We start from the raw sequence: 19,822 nt of genomic DNA, 5'->3' as shown, positions 1-19,822 counted from the left end.
AAATATTAAGTCAAAGATAAAGGTTCAGAGTACAGTATCCAATAAAAGCTACTTTTTGTGTTCGAGAGGGGTGTGGGGAAGAACATGTTAATGAATAAATATCTTTTGCCTGCCTACGCAGACTGTGGGGCTGGGGGACAAAGGTAGGAGGGAGAATTTATTGCCTATCCCTTTTATCTTTTCGATTTTACACCACCTGCACAGATTACCTAGTCAAAATAAATAAAATGCAGTCCTTCTAAATCTATCAACTCCTTGGACTCTGTCCCCATCCCTCCATCTTCTTCCTACAGAGCAGTCATGCAGGAGTAAGGTTTGAAGAATGAGGTTTCCACATNGGGAGTGAGGGGGCTGTGGCACACCTGGATCTCCTCAATGGTGTGCACAATGAAGGTGTCCTGCAGATCCTCCATGGCCCCCTCCATCCAGTTGTTGAAGGGAGCAGCCCGCTTGGCATACTCCAAGTACAACTGGTCAATGGTCTCCAGAAGTTTCTCCGTCCGCTAGGAATGGCAATTGAGGGGAGAGGGTGGAGAGAAAGGTTTCAGTAGAGTCAGATCCAGCATCACCGCTCCCTGCTCCCCCCACCCATCTCCCCACCCCTGAGCTTCCTGGCCAGCCACAGCGGTCCAGGTCTGGAAGCACCAGACTAAGGCAGATGGGAAAAATAGACTTTCTCTGGGACACTCGTTGTTAACATGGGGGTCTATGGGCCATCCCACAGTGGAGTCACCCGGCCTGGCCCCCCGACTGGTTTGTAAATAGGAAAGTTCTCAAACGGCTGGGGTTGGGCTATGAAGTGCACTGAACCATGAGGACGAGGTATGGTTAGGGCCAGAAAGGAGGCATCTCCACTGAGGCAAAGCCCAACCCAGTGCCAGGGTGAACCTTCAGTGGTCGGGCCAGGGCAGGTCCAGGCAATGCAGTGGAGCCTTTTGGCCCAAAGCAAAGGGCCTCACAAAGCAGGAAGAGGCCCACAGAGCTGCTAGAGGCCGGCCTCCACCTCCCTGAGGGGCCCTCACCTCCAGAGCTTCTCTCCGCTTCTGGGTTAGGGCTCCCAGATTGTCCCACTGGTCACAGATCTTTTGGCACCGGGCGTTGACACTGGGTGAGTCGTAATAGTCCAGCTCACTGGAAGGAAGGAGACAGGAAGAGTCAGGTGACCCAGGTTACCTCCGTGGCCTGCTCTCTCCTCCCTGGGGCTGGGGGTGCGCTCCCTTCATCAAGACCTTCCACGTGCACCCCCCCCCCCCATTCCCAACTCTGTGGCTTTCAGAGGACCGTTGGGAGACAAATGAAGGCCAGTTCTAAGGGCCCTACTGCACCTGAGCTGGAGGTGATGCCAGTCTTGACCCCAATGCCCAATGGCAGGGATCCACTGAGGCCCAACGAGAGCTCAGGGTGCACGTGGTCATCCTCTGGTCGTGCACTAGTCATAGGTAAGGACCAGAGGCACCGTAGGAAGGGCCATGGACTCATTCTCCACTTGGGCGATGCCCAGAGTCTTCTGTATTGATGCCCTTCTCAGTGGGGCACCAGCTGTACCCACCCTCCTCACTTGCCACAGCCACACCCCATTCCCCTTGAAGCCCCAGACCTCGCTGAGCCTCGCATACTTGAGCTCCTGCGCAATGGCAGCAATCTGCTCCACGCGGTCCTGGTGGGCGGCGAGGTCACTCTCAAAGGCCTCGTGCTTCTTGAGCAGGGCCTTGATCTCCGAGAGGGTGGCGGTCTCGTAATCCTTCTGCCGCAGCATAGCCTCTTTGCCTGGGTTCAAAGAGAGGGGACACAAGGCTGAGCAGGAGCCAGGAGCTGGGGGCCCCATCTTCTTGGCCCCAACCATCCACCCCTCGGGGCCCAGGAGCCCCATTTCCAGGAGCACATCCCCAGAAGATGTCCACCAGAAAGCTATCAATCATGTGCAGTTTGAGAAAGCAGATGTGCAACTGAACATCCCCAAGGGGCCAGGTGAGAGAGTGACTACCTTCCATGGAACACGATACATGTTACATACAAAGGCTGTGCCGGGCTATGCCTGCTATAACCAGGCACCTCAGGGGTACCTCATCTTTAGACTTTCTCCAGCTGGGACGCCTGGGTGGCTCAGTCGGTTAAGCGACCGACTTCGGCTCAGGTCATGGACACAGGGTTTGTGGGTTCGAGCCCCAGATCAGGTTCAGTGCTGACAGCTAGCTCAGAGCCTGGAGCCTGCTTCAGAGTCTGTGTCTCCTTCTCTCTCTGCCCCTCCCCCACTCGTTCTCTGTCTCTCTCTGTCTCAGAAATAAAAAAAAAAATTAAGAGTTTCTCCAGCTGTTGTTGCTGGCCCCCAGCAGCCTTGCAGGGACCCCCTCCCCTTAATTAGTCTCAGTTTGTCAGCAGGTCCAGTGCCCTCTGCACATAATCCATCGCTGGCCAGAACTTTCTCTGTCAGGGGCACTTCCCTCTCTTGAGGAGTGGGGCAGGGCTTGCAATTCTTGGATCCCTGTTTCCCAGGAGGAAATGGGATGAGAAATGAATCTCCTGGGGCTGTCGCTACATGTCCGCCAGCGGTCTCGTGAAGCACCTGGTACCAGCCTGGGGCTGCCCTGGCCTTCCTGTACACCCACCCTCCACGTCTGCATCCATCAGGGATACTCAGCCCTGCTCAGCAAATGAAAGCTGGGCCATGAAGCCGGAGACTGTGCCTGATGTGGCCCTTCTTTCCTTCTGTCTACTTTCCTTTCTTTTTTACTTTTTTTTTAAAAGATTTCATTTTTAAGTAATCTCTACACCCCACTGTGGGGCTCGAACTCATGACCCTGAGATCAAGAGTCGCAGGCTCCTCCCACTGAGCCAGCCAGGCACCCCTCTACTTTCTTTTTCTTTAAGTCAAAATAATAACATGACAAATTTAGGGGGAAAAAATTACAGATGAGCCTACTTAGCTACTCCTTTTCAGTCTTTCCTTATATGGATACTGTGGTAAAACCAGAGAGTATATGTAAATTACACTTCCTGCTTTTCAAACATTCAGCAGCACACCGTCAGAGTCTCCGCTTCGACTCTAGCTTTCCCATGTGTCCTCTCTGGTGGCCAGCGTTCCATCATGTGGCCAAACCACCACTGCTGTGACCAATACCGCCCCAACATGCAGCATTCAGGCCCCTCAGCTTGCGCTATTATAAAGGATCTCATGGGAACCGACTGTAGACACATGACTTCCCCACCTTTAGGGTTCATTCTTTAGAGTCTCAAAAATTAGGTCAGCAGGTGAGAACACTGTTAGGTGTGGATGTGTGTCACCAGACCGCTTTGCCCAGAGGCTCCGCCCATGTCTACTGCCAGCAAGCCAACACTTGTCATGTCCTTGCTAGTGGCTGGCCAGCTGATGGGGTCCCTGCTCTGTACCTTTCTGTGAGCGGTTCCTTGGCCCTGGAGAGGACACAGTAGAAGCACGTGGCTGAACCGGTACAGTCCCCACTACTCTGCACCACCCACACCTGCATAAAGAACTTGGTGCATGTGCAGCGGAGGTGGGGCAGCAACCTCACATTCCAGTGTTCTTACAACAGGGAGCTAAACCCAACCTCCTCAGGCTGAGTCAAGCACACTCCCATCTCCTACCCAGCCGAGTGGCTCCTGAGTGGCCACAGCGTACGGCTGTCCCTAATCGTCTCCAGCCTAAGTAGGGAGGAGCATAATGGGGCCAAATGAGGGAGTCGGGGGACATTGTGCTCTGCTGGCCAATAGGGTCTGCCACAGGGGCTCCAGCGGGAGTGGCTGGAGGACCCGAGGAGATGGGCAGTGTGGATTCCTCTCTGGCCCTGGCCCAGAGGAAAAGACTATTCCAGGTATGATTCTCTTTCTTTGGAGTCAACTTCAGCTGCCCACAAGCAGACACCAGATACTTGGGCCGTAAGTGCCTCTGAGTTGGAGGGATGGAGACACACTTGTGCTAACAGGGCAAAGGCTCTAGGTCACTATAATTGGAAGCCAGAAGGCAGTGGAGGAAAAATATCCAAGGCTACCATTTACTGAGCACGTTCTACGTGCCAGGCACTAAAGCATAAAACGTACTTGTGATATTTATGCCTTCAATGATCCTACGAGGAGGTATGCTGAGTTGAAGAGTGTCCCCCAAAACTCATGTCAACCCAGAGCCTCAGAATCTGACCTTATTTGAAAATAGACTCTCAGGGCGCCTGGGTGGCTCAGTTGGTTAAGCGACTGACTCTTGATTTCAGCTCAGGTCATGACCTCAGGGTTTGTGAGTTTGAGCCCCACATTTGACTCTGTGCTAACAGTGCGGAGCCTGCATGGAATTCTCCCTCTTCCTCTCTCTGTTCCTTCCTATGCCCCCGCCAAAATAAATAAATACTAAAAAAAAAAGAAAGAGAGAAAAGAGAAGAAAATAGGGTTTTTGTAGATGCAATTAGTTCAGATGAGGTCATACGAGATTAGGGAGGGCCCTAGATCCAATGACTGGTGTCTTTATTAGCACAAGAGGAGAAATTCTGTCACTGAGACACAGAAGCAGCCATGTGGGGACGGAGGCAGGCACTGAACTAGGCCAATGACACCAAGGATGGCCAGCAACCACCAGACGCCAGGAAGCAGCACGGACGGCCTCCTGCTCAGAGGCCCCAGAAGGCGTCAATTCTGCTGACACTTCCACTTAGCACCCCTCCTGACCCGTGAGAAAACACGTTTCTGTTGTGTTAAGCCAGCCAGTGTGTGGCCCTAGGAAGCTAACACAGGAGAGCACGCACGGATCACCTGCATGTCACAGAAGTCACTGGTCCAAATGTACTCTGTGTCTGGGTGGTAGAGTGGGGATTCGAACCCCAACCTAACTGACTTAGGGAAGAAGAAATCATCATGATGACAAGCACCATCAACAAACTGCACATACACAGCATCGTGCTATGCTGGGAACTCTTCTCAATGCCTCGGATGTAACATTCCATTAAATTCTCATAAACCTATGAAGTTTATACTCTGATTATCCCCACTTTACAGATGAGGAAACTGAGGCAACCAAAAAGCTGACGAACTTATCTAATGTCAAGGAACCAGTAGGACACAAAGCAAAACAAACAAAAAGGAGGAGAGAAAGGAGTCGTGGCCTGGCAGTTTAGTTAGCAGAGCATGAGGGTCAGAACCCTCAGGGAGGCAGGAGGTCGGGCTGGCCTTACCATCTGTCCAGGCCTCGTGGATGGAGGCCTTCTGCCGGAATTTCTCTGCCAGGTGGTCGAGCCGCTCCAGCCTCCGGATCTCATTCAACAGCCACTCCTCGTAGCCCTTCTCCGCCTGCTCTAGGCAGCCCCAGGCATTGTTGATGTCCTGTAGGGGTGAGAGGCACGGCATTAGCCCCAGCTGGCCCCCGAGACCCACACAGCTGCCCCACGCCTTCTAGAAGCCCCCTTCCCATCTCAGTTGTACCTCCCCAGCCGTCTACTGGTGTTACCTGGGCTGCTGGGCCCCAGGCCTCCTGGGCAGGGAGTGAGGCCTGAGTCCATGTGGGCCACCCAGCTATAGGGCTGTGGGTGTGCAGCCCTATGGAGGAAGAGCCCAAGGCCCTCTGGGGCCCAGGATTCTGACTAATCACAGAGGCTGCAGGGCCAGCCAGGGGAAAAGAACAATAACTGAACGAAGCAAGCAGGCATGGGAGCCTCCCAGCCTCCCTGGATGTGGTCATGGGCTCTGGGCAGTCGCCTGGGGCCTGCAGGGACCCTGGTCTGGGCGAGCTGGCCAAGCACCTAAGGACGGTAACAGCTGCTGAGCACAACCCACAGCCCTTCAGACTGGGAGCCACCCACAGGGTCATCCCTACAATTAGCACAAGGGTACCCGCTGTGCAGATGTGGGCTGAACGCAGCCCGCACGCCACCTGGGGGCCCAGGGGATAGGCCACATCCACCCAGGGTGGGGTGCTTCTAACTCACGCAGCGCACCCTCTGGTCAGCCGAGGCTCTAGCCACCTAAAAGCTGCGGTAGCAGCCTGGAATCTAAAAAGACTGCAGTTTTCCAAAGTGCATACACAATGGCAAGGGCCTACTTCCTGTCCTCAAGGGCCTACTTCCTGTCCTCAAGGGCCTACTTCCTGTCTTCCAGATTCCTCGGGGTCCAGCCAGCTTTCCAGTGCTGTCTGCTGGCCTGGCCGTTCCCTGCTCTTCCCGCCTCTTATGCCCAGGCCCCTTCATGATTTCTCATTTTGAAGGCTAAAAGCTCTATCTTGGTGGATTTTTAAATTTTCTTTTGTATGTTTCTCTGGCTCATAACATTTCTCCCCGAGTCTGAGAAAGGGCGGGAAGGAAGGGGAAATAACATAAATAACACAAATGAAGATAATTTAATAACCTGGTAAGCTATTCACAATATAACTTTAGTTGTTTTTTTAAATATTTCTTAATGATTTATTTATTTTTGTGAGAGAGAGAGAGAGAGAGAATGCGAGTGGGGAGGGGCAGAGAGAGACACACAAAAGAGGCCGAAGCAGGATCCAGGCTCTGAGCTGTCAGCATAAAGCCTGAGGTGGGGCTCGAACTCATGAACAGTGAGATCATGACCTGAGCTAAAGTCAGGTGCTTAAGCTACTGAGGCACCCAGGTGCCCTTTAGCTTTTTTTTTTTTAAAGCAGCTTATTAAATAAAATATGCTTTAGGATTCTCTTAAAAATCATATTTAAGGGTGCCTGGGTGGCTCAGTCCGTTACGCGTCTGACTTCGGCTCAGGTCATGATCTCGCGGTTTGTGGGTTCGAGCCCCATGTTGGGCTCTGTGCTGACAGCTCAGAGCCTGGAGCCCGTTTCAGATTCTGTGTCTCCCTCTTTCTCTGACCCTCCCCTGGTCACGCTGTATCTCTCTCTCTCTCATAAATAAATGCAAAATTTTAAAAAAATTAAAAAAAAATCATATTTACATAGGACGCCTGGGTGCTCAGTCAGGTAAGTGCCCAACTCCTTTTTCTTCTTCAAGTTTATTTTATTTTGTGAGAAAGATAGAGAGTGGAAGAGGGACAGAGAGAGGGAGAGAAAGAGAATCCCAAACAGGCTCCACACTGTCAGCACGGAGCAAGATGCAGGGCTCAAACTCATGAGCCATGAGATCATGACCTGAGCCGAAATCAAGAGTTGGACATTTAACTAACTGACTGAGCCACCCAGGCGCCCCAGTGTCCAACTTCTGACTTTAGCTCAGGTCATGATCTCACGGAGTTTGTGGGATTGAGCCCTGCATCGGGCTCCGTGCTGATGACTCAGAGCCTGCTTGGGATTCTCTCTCCTCTCTTTCTCCGCCTCTCCCTCCGCTCCTTCTCTTTCTCTCTCAAAATAAATACGTAAGACATTTTTTAAAAAATCCCACTTATAAACTAAAAGAATCTTTTTCCAAACAGCCACTTTTATTTATTTTTGAGAGAGAGAGAGAGAGACAGCGTGAGCAGGGGAAGGTCAGAGAGAGAGGGAGACACAGAATCCGAAGCAGGCTCCAGGCTCTGAGCTGTCAGCACAGAGCCTGACGCGGGGCTCGAACCCATGAACCGTGAGATCATGACCTGAGCCGAAGTTGGATGCTCAACTGACTGAGCCACCCAGGCACCCCTCAAAAAACAGTTTTAAGTTATATTGGATAGTTAAGATTATGAGTAACTTCTATTTTCTATATTTTGCGTATTTGTATCTTTGAAATATCCTACCCAAAAAAACCCCGCAAAACGCAACTCATTACTTGTTGAAGGCAATACATTTTATAAAAATCACTTAAAAAAGGTTTCACAGAGGGGCACCTGGGTGGCTCAGTGGGTTGAACATCTGACTCTTGGTTTTGGCTCAGGTCACGATCTCCCACGGTTTTGGGCTCGAGCCCTGCGTCGGCTCTGCACTGAGTAGAGCCTGCTTATGATTCTTTCGCTCCTCTCTCTCTCTGCCCCTCTCGCACTCACGCTCACACGGTCTCCCTTTCTCTCTCTCTCAAAAAAAATAAATAAATAAAAATTTTTAAAATGTAAAAATGATCCCAGTCGCTACTGAGTCATGCCCTGTTTGGTTCAATACATCAAGAGGCACTTTGTTGGCAGAGACGGTGTCCTGAGGTGGGGGGAGCTGGTGCTGGGAGGCCTGGTGGATATTTAGGGGGCCAGCAGGGCAGGTCTGACCTGGGCGGGTCAGGAGAGTGGGGGCTTGAGCCTGGGTGGCAGTCTGGAGCGGCTCAGGGCCGCAGGCGGCCGGGCTGGGGCCCAGGGCCACTCACCGAGACCATCCGGCCCTCGGAGGGCATGAAGGCGGGCCGGTTGCTCAGGCGCAGCTTGGTCTGCAGCGTGTTGAAGTTGATCTCCAGCTGGCACTTCTCCTGCACCTTGGGCGGCTTGTGCAGCCGCCGGTAGTCCCGGAAGTCCTCCAGCTTCTGCTGCATGGCGTGCATGGTGTTCTCCGGCGCCCGGTTCTCCAGCCACGGGATGGTGCGGCGGATCCACTCCAGCAGCTGGGGGTGGGGACGCCGAAGGCGTGAGGAGGCGGGAGGGGGCACTGAGGGCTGCTTCCCTTCCTCCTCTGGCCTTCTGGCCCCTTCCCTCACAGGGGGAGCCAGTGGGATGGATATCTCTCCGGATAGCGCGTCCCATCCCAGCTACCACTCCCTGGCGGTAGGGCCAGGCTCCAGCGGGTCCCCTCTGAGAGTCACAGGCTTCATGCAGCCTCCTCTCTGCCAGGGGAAGGGGCTGACTCAGCCGCCCTGCTCTGCGGGAGAAGAACCGTGGACCTGGTAGCAAGTCGCCTTGCCCAGAAGGAAACGCAAGCTCTGGGTCCAGCTCCACCAGCTGGCTGGGCCCCGGTGTCCTCCTCTGTCCCCGGGAAGTAACAGCCATAAGAGCGGTTTCCAGAGGCCCTTGTCTAGAATTCTAGAATGTGGGTCTCTGACTCAAAAAGGAAGAGGCTGGCTTCTGGAGCACAGGCAGGGAACGGCCTGGATGAGGTGATGACGGAGGGAAAAGTGGAGAAGGAGTGGAACGGGTGACAGGAAATAGGACGAGCACCTGCAAGGTGCCAGCGTGTCCCCAGACTGACTCATCGGAATGAGGACTGGAGTCCCGTGGGGGCTGTGTGCTGTGACCCTGCCCCAGGTTACGGAGGGGTAAACCAAGGCACTGTGAGGTTATGGGACTTGCCAAGGTGACCAAGCTGGAATGGCAGAGCAGGGCTCAGGCCCGGGCATCTGCATTCTTACTATGCCGGATAGCAGATCCACCAAGAGGCTAGGCCGAGCTGTTCAGGAGGCTGGATTCGTTTAAGGGAGAAGCAAGTGGAGCCTTAACCCAAATACAGTCAACGGCACAACAGCAAACCCAGCCCTGTCTCCTCCTGTCCCCTGGGTGGGCCCAGCTGCTCGGCTAGCCTGAGCCAGCACTGACCCACCTCTAGTTCATATCCTTCCAGAACCAGGCATACTGTTTTTCTAGGCCAAGCAACTCACAGAACAACAGTATACCAGGCTAGAAAGGCCCCTGAGATCCCCTGGCTGAGCACTCACTCGACAAGTGGAAAAACCCACAACCCAGAGACGTGAAAATTTCCCAGGCTCACTGTCTGTCGGTGAGAAAAACAGCCTATGACCCGGCTTTCTGGAGCCTAGAGATCAGCCCACCTCTGCCCTGGGTCAGCTGTGCTGGGAGCAAGGACTATGCCCAGACTCGGACTGTGCCCCAGGGATGGGTTTGGAGGTATAGGTTCTGGGGGCTCCCTCTTCTCCCAGAGTGGGGTAGCAGAGCCTTGCTGGAGCCAGGCTGGGAGAGCTCGAGAGGTACCCACATCGCTGGCCAGCTTCTCGTAGTCTTCCATGAGCTGCTCATTCTCCTGGTTGACGGCCAACACCTTGCAGATGCGATTGGCTGCTGTCTCCGCCTGGCAACAAGAAAGAGGGTGGGGATCACGGGCAGCCCCGGGCAGCGGAGCTCCCGCCCTGCAGCTCTACATGGCAGGAAGGCAGCCCCTGGGGCTTCGAGTCCACATCCTCCTCCTCCGCCAGCCCATGCTGGGTCCCGCAGGTCAAGTGAGCCCAAAGAGAGATCCTGAGGGCTAACCCCGGGCCCTTGGAGAAGGACCAGAGTTTGAAGCCAACCATGCACATTGGGAAGTAACTAACGTGATGACTGATACGATCAAAACGGTCAGCTCAGGTAAAGAGGGGGGAGAATTCATGCCGAGCCTACAATCCCCAGTGCAGGCCCTGGGATCCCCGAGGCTCAGGCTTTCCGGTTGAAATTGCCAGGATCTTAGGAGATGCAGGAATTCAAACCTGGGAGTCTGGAATAAAGTGCTGACTGAGAAGCAATAAGGCCTACAGAACAAAGAACATTAGAAAAGACTCAGGGACCCCTACTGCATGAAGGGACCACCCCAGCGTGCACAGAATGGCCAGAAAGCTGGGCACAGGCACGGCTAGGAAAGCAGAGGCCTTGTGTCGAGGGAGTGCTGGGCAAGCAGGCACCCGACACGGGGCTTGGCAGCAAGACGAACGAAAGAGGGCTGAATGGAAATCAGATGCAAAGGCCCAGAAACTCCAAGGGACACAGCCTTCCTGGGCCATGGAAGGCACCGCGGACCTAACACCAGCAAGGGCCAGGCGGTCCTAAGTCACCAGAAACTCAGGTAACCTTTAAATCCATCTGTTTTCTTGCATACATCATAACCCAACTCTGAGGAGAGGGGAACTCAAAGCCTTTTTGGGGTCCTGTGAGAGAGACAGCCTGGGAACAGGAGCCGATAATGTCTATTTGAGAAGGGTGAGCCTACAGACGACAAGGGTCTAAGGAATAGAAAGATGGGACCTCACAACTGGTTGATGAGCAAAGCAAAATGGGTTTTGACTGCAGCAAGATAAACTGAGGCTAGGCATAAAGAAGAATATCCTGAGAATGAGGGTGCTTTGAACTGAAAAGAACTAACTAACATATAGATGTTTTTTCTTTGCAGAACTTTTCAAATAGGACACCCACCCACCAAATCGCATGATTGGGAGTGGCTGCTGGGATGGGGGCGAGGGGGCGGGGGAGGTGGTGATGCAGAATGAGGTCAGCATAAAGGTCTTTTTAAGCTCAAGGTCAGGAGATCACACCCCCCACCCCAGGGCAAGGGGTTAGAGCAGGTAGGTCTCCACTGGGTCAACTGGGGGAATGGCCAGAGGGCCTCCAGGACGGGCACTTTGAGTCTTGGGTCTCAAGAAACTGAGGCAAGGAGTCACATCCTTAGCGCCTCACCGCCACGCCCTTTGGCCTACCTCTGGCCCCGGGGATGCCATGACCACTTCTCCCATGGGACTCCTGATTGCCTGTCCTTCGTCTTAAGAACCAAAAAGCAACCACTGGGAATACTAAAAGGTGACAAGAGGGAAACTCCTTCCTGGAGACTGTGCCAGAAGATGTGGGGCCCTTGGACAGAGCAAGGTCATGGGAAACACGCCAATGTGCCCATGAAAAGGGCTGGGGGAGGCAGTGACCAGGGCCACTTCTGGTGAAGGCCGGGAAGGGAGACACTGGGGGGCCACCGGTCTCTGCACGGATACAAGTAAACTATGTCCAGCGCACTGACCAAGTGGGCAAGAATCAGACGTGGTCACGCATCACATGCAAGAAGCAGCTGCCACTGTGATGTTTCATGGGCAAAGCCTTCCTGGGCCCTGATTCCCCCCAATTCATCTTGAAATCCTAGGCTCAGCGCTCATAAGCTTTGACGTGTGTGTCAGTTGGTCCAACTGGTGGACGGAGCGAGGCCTGTGTTCATGGGATTTTAGGAGATAATCCCATGAGCCTCAGGGGCCTCGCCCATCCTCAGAGCCTGTTGGCTGTTCTAGGATCAACAGAGGCTCCTCTTGGATGCTGTCTGGGGGATGTTCCCAAGTGGGCTAGCTGGGGACTTTTCCCAGAGACCCACCTCTTTCCCAAGCTTGCAGCTCAGCCTGCCCCACACCTAGGCGGCTTCCCCAGGAGGGACTGAGAAAACCACTCATCATAACCAGGAAACCTGCCTTTGGGAAGAAAGCATGGGCATCATGGAACGAGAGGGCTTCCTTCAGAAAAGGTAACGGCCTGTCTGCAAACGCCATCGGGATTGCCTCTGCCCTCGGGGGATAGTCCCACTTCCACGGTTACCTTTAGGAAGGAAGCAGGCTCCCGGAATCCAGGCTTAATTTTACTGGGGAGGGAAAGACAGGTAGAAACCTCAAGACCTTGACCTATCTGCTTTGCTCACTGCTTAATTTGCCACCCCAGGCTGGCAGCCCGCCCTGCAGAAGGTCTCTTTACAAAGAAGGCTTCAGTCATCCACCAACCCCAACCCAGGAGGTCACAGAGACCATGAAGGAAAGACTAACGTGAAATAGTCCCTGGGGTGGAAGGCCAGCGAGACTCTTGAGCCTGGGATCCAGGCTTACCCAAGCACCTCACTTTCTGGTATTCTAGAAACTGTTTCTGCCGTGGCCACAAGAACTCCGTCACTAAGGGGGATTTAGGAGAGAGGTACTTAGCACCGCCAAGTCATAAAGAGACTGCCCAAAGGAGAGATCGGTTCTAGGGGAGGAATGATTCTTTTTCTGAGAGAAACAGCCTGTTCCCGCAAGAGAAGATGGGCTGTTCCCGAACCCAGGAAGCAAAGCCAGACTGCCCAGACCTTTCTGATGTTGGCAGAATTTGCACAAGGGATGTAAGTGTAAGGTATCATTAATGGGCTGAGAAAATATTTTGTAACACTTGGCAAAAGGGTTTTGTACTGACAGCCAGCTCAGAGCCTGGAGCCTACTTCAGATTCTGTATCTCCCTCTCTCTCTGACCCTCTCCTGCTCACGCTGTGTCTCCCTCTCTCTCTCAGAAATAAATAAAAAACATTTTAAAAAAATAAATAAATGCCAAAAGACAAAAAAAGGCTTCTAGAAATCTGGGTTTACCTTCCCTTGGTTTATATTTTCAGGGCTTACTTTAAGTTATATTATTATACAGCTTAAAACAGAACAATCTGTTTGGCTTCATACTAGTAATTTTTTTTTTAAAGTTGTGGACTATTATTTCGGGAGTACTAATAACTTAGCGGTCCCAACTGAAACTCCGCTATCCCAAGCCACGACGCTGTGCTAACACGCGGCATCCAACTCGCTGGTACAAGGTAGTTAATTAAGGTGACATCTAACATCCAAATGTGGCCCAAATGATGCACAGTGGCTCTGCCACCCACAACCCACAGATTCACATGAATGCCACAAAAATGTCACCTGTGACCTTTTTAGTAAAAAACTTCCCAAATCTATCTGAAATTGCCCATTTCCTTCCTCCCCCAGCCTAGCCTCTCCCGGTGTCTAAGAACGCACCCAGCCCCAGCACCCCTGCCAGCGAGGCCCACAGACAAAGGGGCGCGGCATGCTCCCAGCTGTGCTCCTCACCCCAGGCAGGGGACCAGGGCTAACTTGCTGTCCCCTCGCAGGCTGACCTGTGACACCTCGAAGCTGTCACACAAGCTGTGACCACCTTCCTGACCCTTGCCACACCTTCACCTGAGGACCCCTACTCAACCCTTAAGACCCGCAAGATCCGGTGGCTCCTGTGAAGAAAGCCTCTGTGTGGTGCGGCCCCGTGGCCCTCGCCCCGCCCCTCCCCTACTCGGCCCGTGGCACAGCAGGCACTGATGAGACCACAGCCATCGTTGGCCTCTGTGTTTCAGGGTTTCCCTGGATGGACCCCAACCCCTCAAGGGCAGCAATGGCTGGTTCTTTCCCTCAGGAGATTCACAATGTGACAAAAGCAAGCGAGAGGCCAAATGGAGAGACGCAAACATCCCCATCTACTCTTGAAAGCAACCAGAAATACCTGCAGCGGATCTAGCCTGTGTCTTGAATGGCCGTTTCTCTGGAACATTCCCCAGAGACCATGCACTTTAAAGCACAAACTACATAAAACAAAATCTGTTGCTTTCTGTTGATTCTAAATCGACACGGGAGAGGAGGAGGGCAAAGGAAAACTGAGAAAGAGTCAGAACCCAAGGCAACACATCAGACAGAGGTTGGTCCTCACCTGACAAGGAAAACCCATGACGTGCCCTTGTGTGCCATATACCGGTACGGGGACGCGGGTGGCTGCGCACGCGTGCACGCGTGTATGCACGTATGACGCTGTGCTGCCTTTCTAGTTCCACCGCCCAAGGCTTGACAAGAGAAAGGCAGCGGAGACGATAAAGGGCACTGGGCCCACTGGGCGTGGGTTTCAGAATATATGTCCCCAACCCCCCCAACGCCGGCACCAGACATGGAGACAGTCAAGATAAGAAGAGTGTGTGTGAGTCAGAATGAATCCTCCTTCTTCCACAGGAGCGGGGGAAGCTCCCTCTCCTCCTGGTCTGCTTGGCTCGAAGCAGTTGCCTGGGTCCTTAGAAGTGGTTAGAGGCCCCTGACCCAGGACATGAGAGGTACGCCACTCCCCCACCCCCCCACCGGTGACCTTGTCCTTGAATGTGGACAAAAGAAGCGTGAAATGGTTGCAGCAAGGATGAGAGGGAGGGAAGGTGGCATGAGATCTGGGAGGGACAAAAGCAGGCTGCTAATGCACACGCGCATACGCACACGCACGCGCACACTCTTGTCCGAGCATTACGGTCAGCCAGGACACAGGGAAGGCCAGTGTCAGCGGGCATGAAGCCCAGGAGAGAACCCTTGGAGGGGCAGGGGACAGAGAAAACCCCACAGCAGAGGGCGGTCTAGCTACGGAGGCGGGCAAGCAGGCCCTCCGTGGTCATCAGGGCTGGAGGTCAGATGCTGCTCACACCCTGGCTGACAGGTGGCGGGTCAGAGGGGCCAGAAGAAGTTGACAAGAGAGCAGCAGCAGAGATGGCACAGAGAGAAACAGGAGGAAGCAAGAGGCAGGCCAGAGAAGAGGCTGGAAGGGGCTGGGGACACCGGGGGGCCGGGACACCTGTGAGGAAGCCTCCACGCGGGACAGCTCTCCTGTCTCCGTGCCAGTGAGGCCTGGAAGGAAGGGGAGGAGGGTACCGGTGCCCGCCCAGCCAGGGGATGGGGCTGCTACAAGCCCACGTGCCTCTGTATAATTTTTTAAAGGCACCTCTTCCCGAGGCATTCCTATCGGAAAACTGTCATACTGACATGTTAGAGAGTATTTTTGCTGCCCCCTGCTGGATTACTTCTGTAACACATATTCAAATCTCCATGGTCTGCAGTGCACACACAGCAGCCTTGTGGAGTGTGCAACCTGCACCATGTCCGTCGTGGGCCTGGTTGGGAAGGGCTCTGAGCTTCTGGCCTAGACACCAGGGAGAAGGCAGGAAGACTTCTCCCCGGCCGTATCTCCTGGATAATTTGAAAGGATGGTCTTGACTCAGCAGGAAGGAGAGAAAATGAAGGGGTCCTGAATGTTTAAGGGAATAGTCAGGAAGCATAGCCCAGAGCCGTATCACTTGGGAAGAGGGCTCTTGACTCAGGGTCCAGGGAAGGAGCTGAGACCATGAGCTTCTTTCCCATCTGTGACCTCCACGAAGCCCGGTCAGTGTGTGTGGTCAGAGACACGGGGGGCCAGCCAGAGGCTGGGGCTCTGGCCAGGCTTCAGAGAGAACCCTGCCCTCCTGCAAGAGGAAGAGGGGCTGCTCTGGTCCCTTCTGTCCCTGCAGCGGCCGCAGCCCCACGGATGGCTGCCGGAGCATCCCGGGAGGAAGGAAGAGGCGGGCGGAGGGTGGCAGGGAGAGCGGGCGAGGCCGAGGGAGAGCTCACCTTCTGCGCACCCAAGAAGGCGTGGCAGTGACATGAAACATTAGGTCACATGGCCTTCCCATCCGGCCTTAGCGTGCCTACACATCTGCACAGAGAAGGAGAAGAGGTTGAGAGGAGAAAAGGAGCAGCAGCAGCACAGAATAAACCCAAACAGCTGTGGCGGACAGGGAGAGCACAGGACAGATGCACAGACAGCAAATGAGGGAATGGGCAGAGACGAAATGAGATGATGAGAGGAGAGAAGGATGGGGAGGTGGAGAGCACAGGCTGAGACAGGAAAAGGGGGGAGAGAGAGAGCAGAGGGGAAGGCCGGGCAAGAGGTGGGGGCGGGGGGGAAGCGCCCCCATCATGCATCTGGAGACAGGTCACTCAGACTCCATGCGGAGGGTGGGAAATTTGCCTGAGCACATCCAACCTGATGTGACAGGTCCATGGCCTGAAACCATGAAGGCCCAGCCTGTGCTCATGTCAACCTGCATGTTGTGTTTCCAGGGTCCTGCCTGTGAGTGGGGTCTGGGAGAGACACTTCTCCTGCCTGAGCTAAGCCTGATAACAAAAATATTCACTGCTCTTTAGTGTGCAGCCTGCACAACTGGACTTTAAACTCAGGCCTCCCGGAACAAAACTGAGCCAGGACATTTGAAGGGGCTCACAGCTGCCCACTTCCTCCCTTCCCCCTCTCCAAGGGGCTGTGCTTATGCCTACAAATACAGAGTGCAGAGTGACCCCACATGTGGGTCCCAGGCAGGATCCAGAAGGCACCAGGGCCCAAAAAAGCTGTGGACAGATTTGCATAATCATGCCCATGAGTGGGAGAAAGGTGGGGGCTTCGTGACACCTCTGCAAAATAGGTCAGTTAAGACAGGAGATGCCTCCATAGGGGAAGCCCGGCTGCTGTGTTAAAGCTTCAACAAAGGTGGGCACAGAGGGGCTGCTGCCTACTGCACCTTCCAGAACCCCCAGGCCGATTTCACACATGCAGCTCTTCCCGCTCAAGCCAAGTCTCTGGGCCCCAGAAGGTGAGCGGAAGCCCAGTCCTCTCAGAGGCTGCAGAGGAAGAGGAGAAAAGGAGCAGAGGGGAGGATGGGAGAGGAGCCGAGCGAGAGCAGCACGCCACGTTGGCACTGGGAGCTGACTCTACCAGAGACACACGCCATCCAGACCCTGTTGCCAGGGAGAGGCGGGTGGGGCAGGGGGCGCATGGTCTGGGGCGCAGCACGTGGTGTGCTGTGCAAGGAAGGAGTGGGGTGGGGGCCCGGGTACCTTCTGGGCTCCAGAGAAGGCATGGTAGAAGCTGGACACGTAAGTCATGATGGCTTTCTCATCCGGTCGGGCGGTTCCAACAATGTCTATCAAGAAAAATCTGGAGTTAAAAGCCAGCTGGCGAACACATGATGCACTTCCTGACGGGCTGTGGAAAGAAGCTCCAAACCGAACCTCCAAGTCGTCTTGCCCACATGCTGAGCCTGAATCTCCCCAGCTTCTGGCCTTAGCTTCCACTTACAGGGATAGGAGAGAGGTAAAGGGAGGAGAGAAACAGTGCTCCGAGCAGGCAAACAACAAACCCAGAAGAAGGAACATTCCGTGAGCAGCTGGCCCGTTTGTGCAACAAGTCCCATGGCAGGCATATAAAAAGGACGAAGGAAGGAGGGCAGTGCTACAGACTGGAAAAGACATGAGAACCAGAACTACACGCCACGTGCAGACCTTATCTGGACCCTGGTTAAGACACACCCACTCTAGGGGCACTCGGGTGGCTCAGTCAGTTAAGCGTCCGACTTTGGCTCAGGACATGATCTCACGGTTCATGAGTTTGAGCCCAGCCTCAGGCTCTGTGCTGACAGCTCAGAGCCTGGAGCCTGCTTCGGATTCTGTGTCTCCCTCTCTCTCTCTTTGCCCCTCCATCACTCGCGCTCTCTCTCTCAAAAATAAATAAACATTTTAAAAAAGGGTTTTTTTAAAGACGTTTTTCCCGGGGTACCTGGGTGGCTCAGTTGGTTAAGCATCTGAGTTTGACTCAGGTCATGATCTCACAGTTTGTGAGTTCGAGTCCCGCATCGGGTTCTGTGCTGACAGCTCAGAGCCCGGAGCCTGCTTCGGATTCTGTGTCTCCCTCTCTCTCTGCCCTTCCCCTGCTCATGCTCTGTCTCTCTCTCTCAAAAAACAAAAACAGAAACTCTAGAAAGAAACAATTGGAGAAGTTTGATGTTGAATTACGCAGCAGAAATACCAAGGATTCACAGACAACATATGACAGTTGTCTTATGGCTGCATAAGAATATTTTTAAGGTATGTGGTGGTAAAATGCTGTGATGTCTGGAGTGTATTTTATAATATTTCGATGAAGAAAGCAAAAGGGGAAAAAAGTGACAAAATCCAATTGTTGTATCTGTACGATGGGTAAATGGAAGTTCCTGCGCTGTTCTCCCTGCTTTTGCATATATTTGAAAATGATCCCAGATATTGTCTCCCTCCCATTCTCCTAAGAGCCCATTCGTCTTTCTAAAAAGTCACTTGCTTTTCCATAGATGCCAGTTGTCCCCTCCGTATCCCCCACAGGTTAGGGATGGATATGGATCCCGAACTCCTAACCACCCCTGTAAAGTATTCATCACGGAGAGCTCTCATGTGCAGACGCACAAAGCACTTGTTAAGAGAATTCTTTTTGCTTTTCTCTTCTTAATCTGTCTTTTGCCAGTCTAATGTACAGGATCCCAGCTGGACAGCCTAAGGGGATAAGGGGAAAGGCTTTTTCCCTCCCCTACACAGCACAGCGATACTGCGTCCACCGCCCCCCCCGCCCCCCAGCACCTGCCACCTCAACTCCAAGACGAAAACTATCTTCAGGCAGATATCTTCTGATGCAGAAACCGCCTCAAAGCCCCTCCTCTCAGCACCAGCTGGCCTCCCATCCAAACCCCAGGGAACCAAGGAATCCGCAACAGGCAGGCGACCTCCAGGCTCCCCAGATGAGGTCCCAGAGACCAGGCCTCTTCCCTTCCCACCTAGGGCTGCTGGGCCCCGCCCCTCTCGCGTGAGAAAAGACCCGGAGGCACAGACAGAGACGCCTTTTACCTTCAGCATCCAACATCTTGGGGATGTCCAGGTACTTCTCTGCCACATCGAAGGCTGTGTTCAGATTTGTGAGTGGGTCGTCCTAGAGGGAAAGGAGGATGAAGGCATGTGAGAGGCCCAAGAAGTCACCGGTGACCCCCATGGTGGTGACCACAGACTGAAGGTGTGGTCCTCAGGGTCCAGCACTGTGTGTACAACACTCGCTTCACCTCCAGGGCCTGCTGCGTGGGCGTTTAAACGGCCGTCTTTCCTCCTCAAGCTTCAGTTCGTCAGAAATGGAACGAAGAATAGTGGCCTGCAGCCCGAGAAAGACCTGCTAGGAACGACACGCTGCCAGCAGAGCACTGGCCTGGGCACCGTCAGTCTTGGCTTCTGGTTTTAGCTCTGCCACCAGCCGGTGGGACCGGTAAGTCACCAGCTTCCTCAGCCGTTATTCAAGAGTCGGCCTAGGCGCCCTGAAGCCCCTCTGCCGCTCACGTCCCACCAAATCTGAGGACACCTTCACACAGCCACCACCTTTTGCCTCTTCTGGCTTCTGCCGCCGTGTCCAGGGCTGACCGGGGGCTGGCGAGGACGTGGAGGAATCAGAACTGCCGGTGGGAATATATAACGGTGTGGAACACAGCACAGAGTGTCCTCCGGAAGTTAGGCACGGGGTTCCCTGGGAACCCAGCAGGCCCACTTCGGGGCGCATCTCCCAAAGAATGGAAAGCGGGGGCTCAAACAGATATGTGTCCGCCCGGACACACCAGAGCTAAACGGTGGAAATGACACAAATGCCCACTGACAGATGAAGAGATCAATCAAATGTGCGATCCATAGGACAGACTCTTACCCCGCCTGAAAAAGGAAGGCAATTCTGACACATGCCACAAGCAGGGTGAACCTTGAACGCATGGCGCTAAGTGAAATAAGCCAGACACAAATATCATACGATTCCACTGACACGAAGCATCTAGAGTAGCCAAATTCACAGAGTCAGAAAGTAGAGAGGCTGGGGGGGGGGGGGGTAATGG

At 53.8% G+C, this 19,822-nt stretch overlaps 1 protein-coding gene across 3 annotated transcripts in view; it reads right to left on the bottom strand.

Annotated features, from left to right (window-relative positions):
• ACTN1 (actinin alpha 1) overlaps nucleotides 1-19,822 on the bottom strand; it is a 97,124-nt gene that overhangs the window by 8,097 nt on the left and 69,205 nt on the right. For all 3 annotated transcript variants that reach the window (XM_077767113.1, XM_077767110.1, XM_077767111.1), the window contains exons 7-14: nucleotides 18,807-18,888; nucleotides 16,995-17,080; nucleotides 9,782-9,874; nucleotides 8,229-8,459; nucleotides 5,175-5,322; nucleotides 1,617-1,767; nucleotides 1,023-1,131; nucleotides 363-503 (exon numbers count right to left, since the gene is read on the bottom strand). In XM_077767113.1, the coding sequence (XP_077623239.1) occupies nucleotides 363-503; nucleotides 1,023-1,131; nucleotides 1,617-1,767; nucleotides 5,175-5,322; nucleotides 8,229-8,459; nucleotides 9,782-9,874; nucleotides 16,995-17,080; nucleotides 18,807-18,888 (1,041 nt within the window). The remainder of the gene's footprint in view (nucleotides 1-362; nucleotides 504-1,022; nucleotides 1,132-1,616; nucleotides 1,768-5,174; nucleotides 5,323-8,228; nucleotides 8,460-9,781; nucleotides 9,875-16,994; nucleotides 17,081-18,806; nucleotides 18,889-19,822) is intronic.

The sequence above is a fragment of the Crocuta crocuta genome, unplaced genomic scaffold (assembly GCF_008692635.1).
Source record: "Crocuta crocuta isolate KB4526 unplaced genomic scaffold, BGI_CrCroc_1.0 scaffold55, whole genome shotgun sequence".
Taxonomy (NCBI): domain Eukaryota; kingdom Metazoa; phylum Chordata; class Mammalia; order Carnivora; family Hyaenidae; genus Crocuta; species Crocuta crocuta.
This window is presented reverse-complemented; position numbering and strand designations above follow the sequence as displayed.